General features: G+C 44.8%; 1 protein-coding gene across 1 annotated transcript in view; it reads right to left on the reverse strand.

Annotated features, from left to right (window-relative positions):
• Window positions 1-18,717, reverse strand: part of Fgf2 (fibroblast growth factor 2) — a 60,806-nt gene that overhangs the window by 6,037 nt on the left and 36,052 nt on the right. The window contains exon 2 of the mRNA XM_005069694.4: window positions 11,536-11,639. Within this exon, the coding sequence (XP_005069751.1) occupies window positions 11,536-11,639 (104 nt within the window). The remainder of the gene's footprint in view (window positions 1-11,535; window positions 11,640-18,717) is intronic.

The following is an 18,717-nucleotide window of genomic DNA, read 5'->3' on the forward strand; positions in this document are numbered from 1 at the left end:
CTAAAGTTGCTTGTAGTTTGCTCTATAGAAAAACATCTAAGGTTGCCTTATGTCAAAAATACCCTGAAACAGAGAATGGTGTGAGATTGACAATCTCCAAATGCCAGCCAGCAACAAAGAACAAGCAGTCTAGAACCTACTGGTTTCTGAAGAATACACAATCTGGAACACGGGTTTTTGGAAAATAAGTAATTCAGGATGTACTGGTTCCTTTTTTGTTTGTTTGTTTTGTTTTTTGTTTTTTGAGATGGGGTTTCTCTGTGTGTAGCCTGGCTGTCCTGGAACTCACTCTGCAGACCAGGCTGGTCTTGAACTCACAGAGATCCTCCTGCCTCTAGGATTAAAGGTGTGCGCCACCACTGCCCAGCTGGGTGTACTGGTTTCTGAGGAGTAAGCAATCTAGAACATTCTGGTTTCTGCAATTCTCCTTCTGAACAGGATGGAAGGGACCCTGCCTTTTGGTTTCTATTCTCCTGTATGAGAAAAACAAAATAGCTTTCAAATAGCTGGGTCTGGAAATAATGTTGTAAGTAATGGAGTCTGAAAAGCTATCATATTGTTTAGGGAAATGTTCAGAAATCAACTTCACAGGGTAACCTTGAGCCATGAGGAATCAGCTATTCACTTTATAAGAAAACAGGAAGCAGGGTGTTGGTGGCGATTGCCTTTAATCCCAGCACTCAGGAGGCAGAGGCAGGAGGATCTCTGTGAGTTTGAGACCAGCCTGATCTACAAGAGCTAGTTCCAGGACAGCTTCCAAAGCTACAGAGAAACTTTGTCTCAAAAAACAAAACAAAAAAACAAAACCAGAAAGAAAACAGGAAAAAAATCACTGCTTCTTAATAAATATATGTCAACCAACTGGGCTTATACTTACCATGTATGTTAAGGGTCAGCTGACTTCATTTTCTTTTTAGTTAACAATGTTTGACTGAGACCCTGGAAGCAACCTAGATGCCTCTCAACCAAAGAATGGATGAAGAAAATGCGGTACATTTACACAATGGAGTACTACTCAGTGGGGGGGGGGGGGGGAATGAAATCTTGAAATTCAAAGTCAAATGGATGGAACTAGAAGAAAACATTCTGAGTTAGGAAACCCAATCACAGAAAACAAGCATGGTATGTACTCACTCATGTATGGATATTAGATATAGAGAAAAGGATTACCAGCCTTCAATTCACATCACCAGAGAAACTAGGAAACAAGGAGGACCCCAACAGAAAAATACATGGTCCCCTGAAGAAGGGGAAAGGGACAAGAACCTCTGAGCAAAGTGTGAGCATGGGGGGGCGGCGGTAGGAAAAAGAGAAGGGGAGAAGAGGAGGGGGTAGGAGGACATGAGGAGCAGGAAGATTGAGTCAGGGGAAGAATAGAGGAGAGCAAGAGAAGAGATTCCTTAATAGAGGGAGCCAGTATAGGTTTAAAGATAAATCTGGCACTAGGGAAATATTCAGAGATCCACAAAGACGACCCAAACTAAGAATCTAGGCAGTAGTGGAGAGGCTGCCTGTGATGCCCTTCCCCCTATAATGAGAATGATGACTACCTTGGTTACCATTCCTAGAACCATCATCCATTAGCTGATCAAAGCAGAAGCAGACACCCACAGCTAAGCACTGAGCCATACTCCTGGACTTCAGTTGTAAAGCAGGAGGAGGGATGAGCAAAGGAGCCAAGACCATGCTGGAGAAACCCACAGAAACAGTTGACCTGACCTAGTGAGGGTACAGAGACCCTAGTTTTAAAGCTGGGGAACCAGCATTGGACCGAGCCAAGCTCTCTGAATGTGGGTGCCAGCTAGGAGGCGAGGGCAGTCTATGGGACCTCGAACAGTGGAGTCAGTGTTTATCCCTAGTGCACAAATGGACTTTGGGCGTCCATTCCCTATGGAGGGATACTATTGCACGAAAGAGGGCCTAGTCCCTCCCCCAAATAATGTGACAGACTTTGATGATCCCCTTTGGAAGGCCTCACTATTTTTGGAGAGTGGGTAGGGGTGGGGGAGTCATTTGGGGGGCATGGAAAGATGGGAGGACGAGGGAATGGGGGAATTGATATGTAAAATAAGATTGTTTCTAAAATTAAAAAAAAAGATTAAAAAATAACAATGTTAGGCTGGTTTTTCCTCAATACTCTTGTGAATTACACATCATAAATTATTTCCACTGTTCTGAGAATTGACTGGCCATAAGATGTTTCATGGCATGTTAATTATCTGACCATAAACGTGTTTCTTCCCATGATCTTAAAAATGAATGCAAAATTCCAATTTTAACTACTTGCTCCATTGGTATAAAGAGACTGCTTCTCTGCCTTTAATCCGGGCTATCTTCATTCTCCTACTATGAGAGACTGAAATATGGCCCAGCCATTATTAAATTTTTACTTTGCAACATCTCTGTGTTAGTTCCTGTTTTTTGGCATCATAACATGTACATTTTAAAACACAAAAAATTCAGGATGTATGAATATATAAATATATGATGTATATTGATGAATATATTGAATTCCACGTTAATATTTTTTATGGATTCACTTATTTTATGTGTATGAGTGTTTTGCCTGTATGTATATATGTGTCCACAGAGGTAGAAAAGGACATCATATCCTCTGGAACTGAAGCAACCATTGACTGTGAGTTACCACATGTTACTGGGAACCAAACCTTGGTCTTTTAACAGAACAAATGCTCTTAACCACTGAACCTTTCCCTTCACTAATTAAAACAGAATGGGTCAGGCAGTTAACATACCACAAAACATCTTATGGCTAGTCAATTCTCAGAACAGTGGAAACAATTTATAATGTGTAATTCACAAGATTATTGAGGAAGAATCAGTCTAACATTGTTAACTAAAAGGAAAGTAGAATCAGCTGTCCCTTAATATACATAGTAGGTATATGGCTTTTTATATAAGCCCATTTGGTTGACACACATCTATTACTAGTGAATTTTGAATGCTACAGTGTACTACGTACAATAATTCCAAGAAGCCATTTGTCTTAGTTATTGTTATACTGTTGTGAAGAGAGGCCATGACCAAGGCACTATGGAGTGGGAGATGAGAGCCAAGCAAGGAGGAAGGCTAAAAATATTCCAGGACACCAAAAGATGATGGGTGAGATGGTGGCCTCAGGACATACTAGCCCATGCTTATTTAGTATAACACAGACTCAGGTGGCTAGGGAGATATTTATACGTATGTGTGTAAGAAGGTTAGTAATGTACAAATCTCTGACAGAACTGGGAAGAAGCAGCTCCAAAAACAGCAAGCACACTAAATCGTGTACGATTCCACTTTCTAACAAAAAGAGTAAGACTCCTTGGAGAAATGGATCACTCCAGGCTACCATGGGGCATTTGCATGTGAGTCTTGGTGCCCTAGAAGTGGTGGAGTGCTCAAAATAAACACATTGAGAGGTATCAAGAGCACAGAGCCAAGTATAAGAGTTCCCAATGTTTCAGCAACAAAATAAGTCTTTGACTAAATACTTATAAAAACGATTGAACTAAAGTAAATGGAGAATAGACAAATTTCCTACATAAAGAAACTTTAACTTACCTAAGTTACATTTCACCCTCAATGACATAAAGCAAAACCACCATATTCCACCCTGTAAGAGTGATCTACTTAGTGATATCCTTCCTGCAACACACCATCCATCCCCTAGGTGTGAAAGTGACATCCTTCCTACAACATATCACCCCTTGGGTGTGAACAGCTGCATGGCGACTGTCTTCCTGCAATGTACCTCCTCTAGGTGTGAAAACTGCATGGTGATGTCCTAGCTGTAACACACCATACCCTAGGTGTGACCAGCTGTATGGTGACTTCCTACTTGCGACAACATCCCCTAGGTGTGAACAACTAGATGGTGGCTTCCTTATGATGCTCCATCCCTTAACAGTGAACTCCTGCTCAGTGACTCCCTTTCCAAGGAAAGGAAAGACTAACTACTTCTGTGGTTGTCCTCTCAAACTTTTAGAACTCGTCTAGCCACAAGAAAAACACCAGGCAGTCCCAAACTGGAGATGCATAAAAATACTTGAATGTCAAAGTAATGAAATCTGAGATATGGTCACTGTCTAGAGGAAACTACAGAGACAGGATGACCAAAGCTGGCCTTGCTTAGGATCTTCAGGGAAAAATTAGAGTGTTACAAGTCAGTGTGGACTGTAGCTACTGGTATCACAGTGAGACAGGCAGGCAGCTGTGTTTATCTTCCTGACTTCCCTGCAAACTTAAAACTATTATAGAAGCAAATGGTATTTTTTAAAATTTATCCTGTTATCAATATACAGTATATATCTGCACCAGACAAGCACTGTTCACCCTAAATATGTAAAACTGCATGGCAAAGATAAAACACAAGTAATGCAAAAAGACTGATCCGAGAACTGCTAATGTTACAAGAAAAGAACCCTCCATCTGGAGGGATGGCTTAGCGGAGAAAATGCTTGCTACGCAAGTATGAGGAACAAAAGTTGAGATTCCCAGAACCGACATAAATGCCAGGTTTGGGTGGTAGCCACCTGTAAGCCCAGCACATGGAAGACAGACAGGAAATCCCCAGAGCAGGCTGCCTAGCCAAACTAGCCAAAATTGCCCCAGATTCAGCAAGAAACTTTGTGTTTTAGTTATTGTTTCTATTGCTGTGATCATACACCATGGCCACATCAGAGTCCATCACTAAGGGAAGTCAGGAGCTGATGCAGAGGTCATGGAAGGGAGCTGCTTACTAACTTGCCACCTCATGGCTTGCTCTGTCTGCTTTCATAGAGCACCGAGGACCACCAGCCCAGAGGTAGCCCTGCCCACAGTAAGCTGGGCCCTCCCTCATCAATCAACAACCGAGAAAGTACCCCATGAGTTACCCATGAGCACTATTCAGGTGGGGGCATTTTCTCAGTTAAGGTTCCCTTTTCCCAAATGACTACAGTCTGTGTCAAGTTGACAGAGAACTGCCAGGACACGCTGCCTTGCTACACAAGGTGAGCAGTGATCAAGGAAGAACCCGATGCCAACCCTCGGCCGCTACCTGCACCATGCACGTGTGCATTTGTACCCCCGCCGCTACCTGCACCATGCACGTGTGCATTTGCAACCCTGCTGCTACCTGCACCATGCACGTGTGCATTTGCAACCCCACCACCTCCATCACACACACACATGCAGAAAACAATCTCTCCAGGGCCTGTATGTAATCTCTAGCTATAAAATAAAAGCAACTTGCTGGCTTTTAAGCTGTCTTTGATTTTTTTTAAATCTCCACCACCCAGGAACACAAGCTGCTTATCTGTGTATGGCCCGTTAGTGTGTGTCCTTAAATGCATCATTCCTAGAGAGTGAACTGCTTTCCCAGCTGCTGTTGTAGCCTGCACAAGATTCAGACAAGATCAAGCCAGTCAGCATTCCAGGCAGGAGGTGGGCGGGGCTCCCCAGCCTCCACCCCTAATTGACAGTTGATGACTTCTAGGGGAGAGGTCAGTTTCCCCAAAGGGTGAGGCACCTGATAAAATGTGCCCCATTTTACGACCCCATGCCCAGGAGTATGTGAGCAGCATACATTGAACTCAGTGGATTTTAGAAAATACAATATGAAGTTGGGAGGGGGTTGAAAGGTAGGTATGGATCTTGGAGAAGTTAGGGGAAGGGAATGGGGATTGGATATGATCAAAATGTAAGGGAATATCAAAGAATTAATAAAATTAGTGTAATAAGAGAGTAAACTGGCTGGGCAGTGGTGGTAAATGCCTTTAATCCCAGCACTCAGGAGGCAGAGACAGGTGGATCTCTGTGAGTTCTGGTCTACGGAGTAAGTTCCAGGACAACCAGAGATGTTACACAGAGAAAGAAACCCTGTCTCAAAAAACCAGAGACAGAGAGAGAGACAGAAGGAGAGACAGAACTGCTGCGTGGTGGCATCCTATAAATCCCATGTGGAAATTTCATTTTGCTCGCATTTGGGCCATCAAGAGGTTAACTGACTTCATCTGCCAACAGATCGACTCCCTGATGGCAAAGTCTATCCAAATTCTCTATCACAGGTTTGACCTCGAGGATCATGGTCACGGTGAGCCTTTAGAAGGCGACAACCCACAATCAAGGGGGCCACTTCTCAGGGAGACCTCCTGCTATTGACAAAATGAAAACGTCTCCCACTGCGGTGCACCCTGTGAGTGCAGTGAAGAGGCCACCAAAGGTGCCTGTCCTGGGCTTCTTGGGAGTCTACCTGCTTGCATGAAGGTCGATGTCATAAAAACCCTTCCCTCCACAAAAGGACATCATGATGGGCCTGAACAAGCTTGCCTGCAAAGGCTGGGTTAGCATGTGCCAGGATATATGTTACATAACCATCAGGAGGACCAGGATCCCTGCTCCCACTCGTGGTGAGATAGTGTCAATAGCTCACCTTCTTACTTGGAAAAAAAAAAAGAGGAATTGTCAGAGCGATCATTGTTATTTAGAACCTCTTGTAAATATTGCCAGCCTTTTTTAAGAATAGTCCATCCTCTCCCCAGCTTCCTAATGAATAGAACTTGGGCTCACAGTAATAGCAGATGTCAAAAAGGAAACATTTCACAATTAGATCACTTAACTCCTCCCTCTGTGACCCTTTAACCTTGCCTACACCTACTTATCTTCAATGGCCTGGTTACTAGGCAACGGCTCCTCCCTCATTGTCTTGCATTCCTCTGCCACACCTCCCTACCTCAATTCCCTATTTAACCTCGTACGAAATTTTCATTAAATGCAGTTTGATCAGCCATGCTGTCTTGCTGCCACCTTCTCTTGTCTCTTGTCCCGTCATTCCAGGTTCCTGTGGGCTGGACCCTCACTGTGCCCTGCTGGCCAGGGCAGTTTAGTATATCTGTTGTGGTACCCATGCCTGCCATATAATCAGCGATCAATAAACATCTGCTAAATTAATAAGCAAATAAAATATTTTAGATAGGCTAAAGCTACTATGTTGCAGAATGTGAGTAGGAGAGAAACAGGGCCAGAGAAATCCAACTTTGAGTGAACTATAGTCTGTGGTTTAACTGTACTGACTACAGACTCTGAGGAAACTTAAATGGCCCTTTCCAAGAGTCCACCCTGACTGGAGGATGTCCACGATGGCTTCCAGCCAGTCAGGCAGCCTGGGCTCAGCTTTGCCTCGCCCCTAACTAATGTGCACGATTTCTGACCAAGTTCTGTCCCTTCTCTAGGCCTCACTGGATCAGATGGCGCCCACAGTTAGAAAAGTCTGTGCACAGCAAGACGCCCCACGGCTTCCCAGCACCCCCCTGTGCACGCACTGGCACTGGTCCTCTTCTCAGTTTTAGGTTTGATCCTTATGGCCACTTCTGCACACTCAGTTCTCCGAGTTATTTACTCATTTACAGTACTTTGATTTCTGCAGTTTTGGCTTATGAAGGAGTTTGCTCAATAAGAATCTCAAAATGCATTTGATCGTACCCCTTCTGGGAATTAAAAACAGATGTGATGGAAGTGTCCATGTTGAGCATTTTAGAACTAAATAAAAACCACAAATGGGAACAGTTAAGAGCCAATGTGGTCTCAATCTTATAAAAAGGCTATGGATAATTGTTGGCGATGGTTTCTAAGAGCAGTAATTCTCACTTGGCCATACTTTCTGCATTCAATCTAGCATTTCATCATCTTACCATGAAGCCACTTCTCTTAAAGCTCTGTTCTGACACATTTGATCAGTGCAGACTTTCGAGCTGCATACTGAACCCTAAAACACTACTTCCCACTACTTCTATAGTGTAGAATTCATCTCACTGCTAAAACCCCTCAAATATGCTTGGCACAGGTCCCTTTAATCCCAGAATTCAAGAGGCAGCAGGTGGATCACTGTGAGTTCATGGCCAGCCTGGTCTGCAGAGCAAGTTCCTGAACAGCTGGGGCTACCCAGAAAAACTGTCTCAAACAAAATAACAAGCAAACAAACAAAACAAAAAGAAACTGCATAAGAAGGCTGTCATACATCAACGAACTACAACTCTAGCCTCCAAATACAGGTCTTTGCAGTGAGGTACAGCCGCTGTTTGGACACTCATATTCCCTACTTTTGAAAAGAGGAAAGTCTCTTTTTAAGAATGTTTTCAAACGTTGGGGAGATGCTGGAAAAGTTTTTGCCATGCAAGCATGATGACCTGAGGACATTTCTTTAATCATAGTACTTAGTAGGAAGAGGCAGGTGGATTTCTGAGGTCGGCTTGGTCTACATAGGTAGTACCAGGCCAGTCAAGGCTACATAGTAAGACCCTATCTTAAAAAAAAAAAAAAAAGGACAAAAAGTGTGTGTTGTCATGTGCTTGCAATCCAGCATTGGCAAAGTGAAGACCAAGGACCCTGAGGCTTTCATTTCAGCCAGCTTAGCCTACTTGGCAAGCTCTAGCAAGAGATCGTGGTGTGCAAAACAAACAAAGTGCACAACCGCCTAGTGACTCCATTCAGTTCCAGGAGATCTTTTGCCCTCGTGTGGCCGCCACAGGAACTGCACACATGTGGCACACATACAAACAGTCACACACATGTAAATAAACAGAAATTTGAAAAAGAAAGTGAAATGTACAGCGTCTGCGGAACTATACCAAGGTTGAGCTCTGGCCTCAACAGCACGTGTATCCATACAAATGAGAACACACACACACACATACACACACACACATGGTTTTAAATCATGAGCAATCTTTAGCCCAAATGGGTTCAGACCACTGTCCTGTAAAGGTGCTATAGGACACACAGGTCCTTTCTTTTACCTTCAACTACCAGTAAAACTAGCACAACTCTCTGAAGTACTGTTGTCTCTAAGAGGATGAATGTGCTTGGGGACCACTACAGGAATCACAGAGTGGGTATTAGGTCCCAAAGAAACTTAAGACAAAAGACTGAGGAGCCCATTGCCATATCTAAGTGGACCCTGTCAGGCTCTCTCAGCACAAGTATCTATCCTGGCTCCGCTCAGCACTTCTTACCCCTACTCTAAACCTCCCCAGCTCCTTTATTCCTTTCTCTTCCCCCAGCTTCTCTTTTACATAAAACCCAGCCATTTCTGACATGTACTCTCTGGGTCCACTTGGCCTCTTGGCCTCCTTCTTGGCTCTCTTGGTCCTGGTTCTCCTGGTCCCCTTGGTCCTTGTTCTCCTGGTCCTCTTGGTCCTGGTTCTCCTGGTCCTCTTGGTTCTGGTTCTCTTGGTCCTTGACTACCTGGTTCTCTTGGTCCTTGACTACCTGGTTCTCTTGGTCCTTGTCTACCTGGTTCTCTTGGTCCTTGTCTACCTGGTCCTCTTGGTCCTTGTTCTCCTGGTCCTCTTGGTCCTTGTTCTCCTGGTTCTCTTGGTCCTTGTTCTCCTGGTTCTCTTGGTCCTGGTTCTCCTGGTCCTCTTGGTCCTGGTTCTCTTGGTCCTGGTTCTCCTGGTCCTCTTGGTCCTGGTTCTCTTGGTCCTGGTTCTCCTGGTTCTCTTGGTCCATGTTCTCCTGGTTCTCTTGGTCCTGGTTCTCCTGGTTCTCCTGGTCCTCTTGGTCCTGGTTCTCCTGGTTCTCCACACTTGGTCCCCGACTCTTGCCTCCGGGTTCCCTCATTTACTTCCCCTCCTCTTCCTTGCTTGCCCTCTGCCCTTCCTCCTCATATTGCCTGGTCTATTTTGCCGGCCATGTTCAGTCTGGACCCTTCTGATGCCTCTGGCTGTTCTGCCTCACATCTACAATACACCTTCTCCTCAATCATACCTAGACACAGTCATGTCCTCATTTTCATTCAGTGGGTAACAGTCACAGAAATCCTGTGTAGCCATCACACACAGGGTGATGTCAGGTCAACTAGAAGGTGGACAGACTTAAGCCTGGGTAAGTACACACTTACAAACAGCTTCTCCAGACACGAGGCACATTTACATCCCCAAATGATGGCTCCTGATTGGAACACTGTAGTTATTCCAGAAGTCACTACTGTTGACAGCTCAACATTGGCAGATCTGACTTGGAGAAAGGCCCCTTAGAGAGGCTATGGGCACCTCTCGTGCTGTGAGGAACAGCACTTACTTCTTCATTAGAAGACTGTCAGTCCACCCTGACCAGCAGAGAAGAGGGACTTGCTGAGAATTCATGGCAGCCAGCATACAGCCATCCAAACTAGATGCTGAGTCCAGAGATTAGCTCGTAACTTGGAAGGACTGGGTCCTCTCTGATGGGGGCTGGAACACACACCAGCTGTTATCACAACTGATCTGGCTGGTGCCCTCCTAGGAAGAGCCTGATAACTCTTGAATGGGGTGTGTGTGTGTGTGTGTGTGTGTGTGTGTGTGTGTGTGTGTGTGTTTAACAGTTGGGCTTTGTCGTAGCTGAGTTTGTGACACATTTCTAAGCTTTACTAAATTGACTCTACTCTCATCAACTTGGTGGCAATCTGTTGCATCATGAAGAGATGGCATGCACTAAGGGGACAGAAACCCAGTAAGACTCAGTAGGGCAGGATGAGATGGTTTTCACCTTGCACTGAGGAAGGGACCAGAAACACCACTTAGTTTTTAGTACATTATGAAGCTTGACATCTATTTGTCAAGAGAAAGGGTCTGACCTCTAAAAAGACCTAGACAGCTCTATTCTCACCTCCATCATCTTTAACTTGTTTCCTCTCATTTGTAATCAAGTCACCACAAGATAGTGGTGGGCAGGTGACAGCTTCTCTCTTTGGAGCCTTTTAATCGTTGCAGATGAACCAGCAATTCAGCCTATGTTCTTGAGACCAGTTCCTTTCCTGATTGCCCTGAAGACTCACTGTGATCCAGAAAGGACGTAGCCTCAAGGCTTCGGGACTAGTGCAGTCCACAGCCAGTTATGACCAAAACAAGGCCAACCCTGCAAATGCTGTTTGTGTTTTTGGTAGGGTCCAGTCTGCAGCTCCTTTCTCAGGCACAAACTCTGGTCCAGATGTGGCCCTGTGACTGCAGAAAACTGCAGGTAAAGCCTAGGAGGGAGTCCTCTATCACAGAACAAGGCCACGAAGGCCTTCTAACTTTCTCATGTGTGTATACTATACATGTGTGAAATACAGAAGAAAGCCAGTAAAATACCCACCCACTACACTAATACTTTGGTTGCCTTCCTGCACAGTGGACCCATTAGGGTCAGAAAACACTTGATACTGAGCTTTGTAAGGCTGCTGTCCAGCACATCTGGCATACTGCACACGATGAGCATGAGCTTCTCTTGCAGAGGGTCTTAGAGTGTTGTTAGCTACCAAATGAAAATCATGGGCCCTGCACCCAGCTTTGTCAATTATCCAGCTTGGGAGTGATTTGGAGCCACTGTGAACACAGAATGCCTGGCCGTGACCTTACATGCACTGTGTGTCCCTCCCTACTTGAGTCCTAAGTCTAAGAAGTACAGAGAATGCTGTTACCTAGAGGAATATGAAGGTCATGTGATACACCTAAAGCCAGAACAGACTCAGTAAATGCTACTGAAGAACTGCACAAAGTAAAAGGAAAGAAACCCCGTAGAGACTCTACTCACAGAAGCCAGCAGCCGTCCATCCTCCTTCATAGCAAGGTACCGGTTGGCACACACGCCCTTGATAGACACGACCCCTCTCTCTTCTGCTTGCAGTTGTAGTTTGACTGTAAGTAACAGAGAAAAACGATCTTTATGGCACCAGAGAGCAGAGAGGCAGCCCCACAATACACAGAACATACACACACACCACAAACACACACCACACATACACCACATGTCATACTACACATATGCTACACCCACCACACACATAGCACACCACACACACCAACATACACAGTGTATACACATCACACCACACACTTCACACACATCACACACAAACTCACACACACCACATGTCACACACAAACTCACACACAACATAACACACACACACACACCCTGCCTAGCAAGGTGCTGATCAGTGTGCAGGCAGCAAGGTATAGAAGGAACGGAGTGGACATCACTTGAGCCGAGCTAGAAGGAGCAGATGCAGAGCCCTCATGCCATGCCCCACTGTGCCCATAGAAGACAGAGGAGGAAAGGCTGGAGATCAAGTACCCTTGCTGGCCCCATGTGGCCCTGTTCACCATGCATGGTTTTGAACAGGTACCGTGTGCTCCGGCTGTTCCACTCCTGGGCATATACCCAGAAGGCTTTACACCCTACCACAGACAGACTGGCATGCCCAAGCACAAATTGCTGCTCTGTTTACTACAGCAAGGAAACTGACCCAGCCGAGCTATCCTCAACAAATAAATGGGTATTATTCCACTGTAAAGAAACAGTCATGAAAATTTCAGGAAAACAGGTGGAGTTTTAAAGTATAATATTAAATCAGTGGCCCACACTCAAAAATAGAACAAAACTCTCATGTTCTTCTTCACATGCTGGTCCTAGCGCATACCTGTGCGCATGTACAAACAGGAGCAAGCTGGGCATGGCATTTACAGAGAAGAACAAGAGGTGCTGGGTGATGAGGAAAGGCAGAACACAGGCAATGGATGCAAGTCTTCTAGCTTCAATTCTGTCATAGTCTTTTTTTTCTTTGTGGTAGATAGTGAATAAAAGTGCAGCTGATGAGGAAAGTGTAAGACTGTGCAAAGCTCCATGACTTCAGGATGCCCTTCCTACCACACAGACGTCCACTGAGCTCCATGGCTTCAGGATGCCCTTCCTACCACACAGACGTCCACTGAGCTCCATGACTTCAGGATGCCCTTCCTACCACACAGACGTCCACTGAGCTCCATGACTTCAGGATGCCCTTCCTACCACACAGACGTCCACTGAGCTCCATGGCTTCAGGATGGTCATCCTGACCACACAGACGTCCACTGAGCTCCATGGCTTCAGGATGGTCATCCTGACCACACAGACGTCCACTGAGCTCCATGGCTTCAGGATGCCCTTCCTACCACACAGACGTCCACTGAGTTCCATGGCTTCAGGATGCCCTTCCTACCACACAGACGTCCACTGAGCTCCATGGCTTCAGGATGGTCATCCTGACCACACAGACGTCCACTGAGCTCCATGGCTTCAGGATGGTCATCCTGACCACACAGACGTCCACTGAGCTCCATGGCTTCAGGATGCCCTTCCTACCACACAGACGTCCACTGAGCTCCATGGCTTCAGGATGCCCTTCCTACCACACAGACGTCCACTGAGTTCCATGGCTTCAGGATGCCCTTCCTACCACACAGACGTCCACTGAGCTCCATGGCTTCAGGATGGTCATCCTGACCACTCACTGAGTTTACTGAGATAGGCTGAGCTTGGGCCTGGGAAAGCATTTGAATGGCTTTCTTAAACCAGCTGTGCGGTGTTTTTATTTATGTGTTAGTTACAACAAAATTGTGGTGATTTTTTGTTTTTGTTGTTAATAAAACTAAATGTATCTCAAGACTACCTGGAAATGAGGACATATGTAAGACGTCTGTGCAACTGCTTAAATGTTTTTAAAGTTATGTTTGGCCAATTTTTCGCAAATAAGGGGCAGTCCAGTCCACTGCTGCCTGTGGAGCTGTCTCCCTGGCTTCCTCGTCTCTAATTTCTACCTTATCTTTCCTTTTTTCCAATGTATTGTCTTTCCTTTTGAAGGACTTTCTGTTTAGCCTTTCTTATTTTATAAATATCTGTAGAAGCCCAACATACACATGGCTTGCTCATGCAGTGAGACCTACAAAGTACAACCTACTATACTACATTATATTACTTAGAATTCAGGAAAACAAAACCACAAGTTACCTGATTATAAATGTAATTTAGACAAAAATTATCTAATTAATTGAGAGTAAAAATGAAGTTAAACATTTGTATTTTGCTATTTTGAGGAAGCATTTCCCTGCTAGGACAATCTTCCCCAAAATGTATTTTGGATAACAAATATTAATAAAAACAAGTCCTGAGGTCAAATAAATTTTGTAAATTCTTTTTGTTTGTTTGTTTGTTTTTCAAGACAGGGTTTCTTTGTGTGTAGCCCTAGCTGTTCTTGAACTCGTTCTATAGACCAGGCTGGCCTTGAACTCACAGAGATCCGCCTGCCTCTGCCTCCCAATTGCTGGGATGAAAGGCATGTGCCACTGCCATCCAGGAATTTTGTGAATTCTTAACAAAGCCCAGAGCGTGACCAAATCCCCGACAGAAGCAAATTAAAGGAAGAAAGGTCTGTTTCATTTCAGGGTGTCGGGGTACAGTCCCCTGTAGCAGGGAAGGCACTGTGGGAAGCTCAGTGGGAGGGGACATTGTGACACCACACCTTCCTTCTTGGTAGATCAACGGGACCAGAAGCAGGGCCAGACTATCTCCTCCAGTGACCCACTCTTACAGCCAGGTCCAGCAGAGTCCCCAAACAGCACCCAGCTGGGGACAAGATAGTCAACTATGTAAGCCCATGAGGGCCATTTCAAACTCAGAATAATACCAAACTTTACTGCCAAACTTCTCACAACTCTGCCCAGGAAAACCTATGATGTAAGTCATTATAGCAGGGTCCGGTACAGAGTGTTCATCAAACGTGTTTGGTCCCAGAAGAGAGGAAGTCATAAGTCCTCCAGTACAAATAGCACATGGGCCCATCTGGGCACTGCCCACAGGAGTAGAAAACCCTGATGACAGTTCAAAATTTTAGAAGCCAGTGAAATATGATTGTAAGGTAAATTTAATTTCCCTACTGTTTACAATTAGCTAAGGAAACAGCACAGAACAGCTTCCAAAAGACCCTAAAATAATTATTAAAATTACTAGATATAACTATGCTGCAATGATTATTGCATGCTGTTTTTCCTATCAGGAAATCATAATATATATAAAACAAGACCTACCATATAAGATTAGCATTATAATACTCTGACAGTACAAGTGTCTGTATGGGGTAGACAGGATAATTAAAACACAATTGATGTGTTTCAGATCTATGTGAAACATGGTATTCCATGATTCTATGCTATCTTATGCATGTTGAGAATTCATATTTAAAAAAAAAAAAGAGTTCTGGGCATGTCATTTCCAGATCTCTCTGTGAAAGTCACCCCCGGCTCCAGAGATCATTGGCTGTGTAAAGCGAATAGTTACCTGGGCCAAACTCTTCTACTGAACTTAAAAGATAAATAAAATGAAGAGAGCACAATCAAAACACGGAACCTAAACAAACAGGAGCAGGAAATCTCTAGATTTCGGTACTATTATGTGCCAGTCACCAGGCCAGATCCAAGGTACTCCAGAATAGGTGACGTGTGGAATATAGGCCACTCTAGCTTGTGCTGTGTGCAAGGCCATGGGCAGAACTGCACAGTCTGTCACCTCTGCTCCAAGCCTTCCCCTCATTTTCACCCTTCCTAATGTGTATTTCCAGTCCCAGCGGTGACTGGGGCATCAATGTGTACATAGGTCAGTGTTAGCCTCAGGTTAAATGTCTCATTCAGGGTCACTCACCCAGCTTCCTTTACCAATCCCTCAGGTGTCGTATGCCTGGATGCTGTCAGCCATTTGTCCACTAAGAAGTGGATATTAATTGCAGAGGCTTAAAAAATAACCAGAGTTGGATATGTCATAAAGGCATTCAAACCGAAATATATTAATTCAATGTACAGATGATCCATTCACAAAAGCTGAAGCACAGCCATAATCATTCTTTTTACCTGAAGGTGATATCTTAGTCTTTTGTTCTTGATGGTGAGGTATGTTGCTTGGATGCAGCAGAAAGACAAACCTTGTTTTCTAATCCAACCTGTTAGTCCATGTCTTTGAGTTAGGGAATTGAGGCTGTTAATATTGAGTGTTATCAGTAAGCAGTGTTTACTGGTTCCTGTTATTTTGTTGTTATGGTGAGGGTGGAAAGATGCAGACAAGCTGAAAGTGAGAATAGATGTGGAAAATATGAAAAGAACTCCTTGAGTCGGGCTGGTGTGGCAACACATGACACCTTAGACCAAGGCAAGAGGTCCAGCCAGAGATAACCAGCACAGTCCACAATGGAATGAGGTCAGGCGTTTTACACAAGGCTGTGTATGTATATCAGAAGTCTAAAGAATTAGAAACTGACAGAGAATAAACTCATCAATAATATGGCGTTATCAATAACCTTGGCCTTTTAGATCGGGTAGACATCACATAATCCATCTTTATCCTGCTAGCACCACAACTATTTATTTCAACAGGATGTGTAAAAACACTAACCCCACCAGTATGGCATGCAATCCTTACTGATGTGCCCACTGTACTTGCATGGTCCAAATAAATGATCCTACCCAAGAAGTTTCATTCTTAAAATCAACATGATATCCAGTGACATGGAAGGCTGAGGTGACACTGTCAGTAAAAGAGTTTAATCTAACACAAGGACCTGTGATCCAACTCCAGAACCCACATATAAACTGGGCAGAGTGCTGGTCCTTGTAATGCCAGTCCTGAGGAGACAAGCAGGTCCCTGGCCTCCATAGCCAGCCAGACTACTTTGCTTGGTGAAATCCAAGCCAGTGAGAGACTGTCTCCAAAAAAGATGAGAGCACAACTCCCAGCAGAAAAGATTATAATTTGGCTCACAGAGTCAAAGGATTGAGTCAGTTGATGCCCCAGTGTGAAGCGACTTAAGTGTGGTAGTTTGAATAAGAATGCCCCCCCGCCCCCCCTAGACTCACAGAATTGAATGCTTGCTCACCAGGGAGTGGCATTATTAGGTGTGGCCTTGTTGGAGGAAATGTGTCACTGAGGGTGTCCTTTGAGTTTCAGAAGCTCAAGCTAGGCCTGGTGGCTCACTGTTCTCTTCCTGCTGTCTGAGGTTCAAGATGAAAACTCTCAGTTCCCTCTCCAGCACCAAGTCTGCCTGAATGCTGCCACGCTTCCCACCATGACAATAATGGACTAAACCTCTGAAATTGTAAGCCAGCCCCAATTAAATGCTTCCTTTTATGAGAGCGGCCTTAGCCATGGCATCTCTTCACAGCAATAGAACATTGGGAAGGAAAGTTTACTGCAGTTTACAACTTATGGTCTATCCTTGAGGGAAGCCAGGGCAGGAGCCTGAGGCAGGAACTGAAGCAGGGACTACAGACACACATTACTTACTAGCTTGCTCTCCTTGACTTGCTTAGCCTTCCCAGAGATGGCACCACTCATGTCAATCATTAATTTGAAAAATGCCCCACAGAATAATCCAATGGAGTAAATTCCTCACCTGAAATTCTCTCTCCCGGATAACTCTAGTTTATATTAGGTCGACAAACACTGGCCAGCACAGTTAGTTCTGCTGCTTTGGGCCTGTGGTGAGGCAGAGTATCATGGCATAGAAGGCAGGATGGAATAGCACTGCTCACCCCATGCCAATGGAAAGCTGCAAGGCAGGGAAATGGCTGAGTAAGAAGATACATGTGACCAACCTCCTGTCACTGGGCCCCAATATCCTAACAGTCCACTCAGCCATGGATTCATTCCTGAAGTCCGTGAAGTGGTAGTCAAGCATTTTATGCACGGGTTATGGGGAGTCGGGTGGGGGATTAATATCCAAGCCATGATGTTACTAAGAGATATGTACGTAGCACATCCAAAGATGCACCTAACATGAGAGATCAGAGGTTTCCTGGGAACAGGGAAAACTGAATGGAAAAGGGAGTAACAGTTGCTCAAGAAAAGAGACAACTAGCAAGACAGCATCTTATATAACATCCATAGCAGAAAGGACAGAGCTGGATGGCTTGGTCTGCTGATGGAGTATGAGGCAGTCAGCTATGGCCGCATGAGTATACTGGTAAGTAGGCTGCTCTGGGTTCTGTGTCAAGAGCCTGGCCGTGTGGCATGAGATCAGAGAAAGAGAGTTTGACAGAAACAGTAAGGCTGGACAGTAGTCAACACATATGAGAGGCTTCGGGACATAGCTACCAGGAGTGAAAACAGAGGGAAAGGCGAAGGGGAGAAGGGAAAGGGAGGCAGGGAGGTGGGGAGAGAGAGAGTTCAGAAGAGAGACACAGGGATATGTCCACCTTGGGCAGCTGGGAGATGGCTAAGCACTATTCCAACTAGAGAAAGCAGGAAGATATTCCCAATGGACACACTAAAATCAGAGTGCCTATAGGAAATCCAAATGGCAATTTCCAGAAGATGGTCAGCTAGAGAAATAAGATATGCTACATACAAGTGAAGGGAGATGCTCAGAAGTGGGCTTCTGGGGAGCACAGGCTGCGCCCAGAGCAGATCAGGAGTGTCAAGTCGGTGACCCCTCCCAGGAGAGGGTGAAGCAGCCGCTGATGAACAGGCATGAGCGTAATCCACAGTGCTCACGTGTGTGCAAGGAACAGGGCAAGCTGAACCCACAAGACAAAAGTCGTTCATTCCATCCTAGGCAAGAGTACAGTGCGCACAACACACACACACACACACACACACACACAGTGCACCCAATGCACACACACACAATTGTACACACACACACACAACACACACACACCATACACATACATATCACAAGTATACCATATACACATTCTTCACATATCACATATATACCATACATAAACACCACACATTTACATACACACACACCATGCACACACACACACATTTACACACATACACACATACCATACACATACACACACATATATATCACGCTCTTGTATACAGATTTGGAAACTAAGGGAAAGTGTGATTATTTACAGATGGGACCATTTTCTATGTTAAAAATCAAGGCTCAATTCAACA

The sequence above is a fragment of the Mesocricetus auratus genome, unplaced genomic scaffold (assembly GCF_017639785.1).
Source record: "Mesocricetus auratus isolate SY011 unplaced genomic scaffold, BCM_Maur_2.0 Super-Scaffold_100011, whole genome shotgun sequence".
In the NCBI taxonomy this organism is placed as follows: Eukaryota; Metazoa; Chordata; class Mammalia; order Rodentia; family Cricetidae; genus Mesocricetus; species Mesocricetus auratus.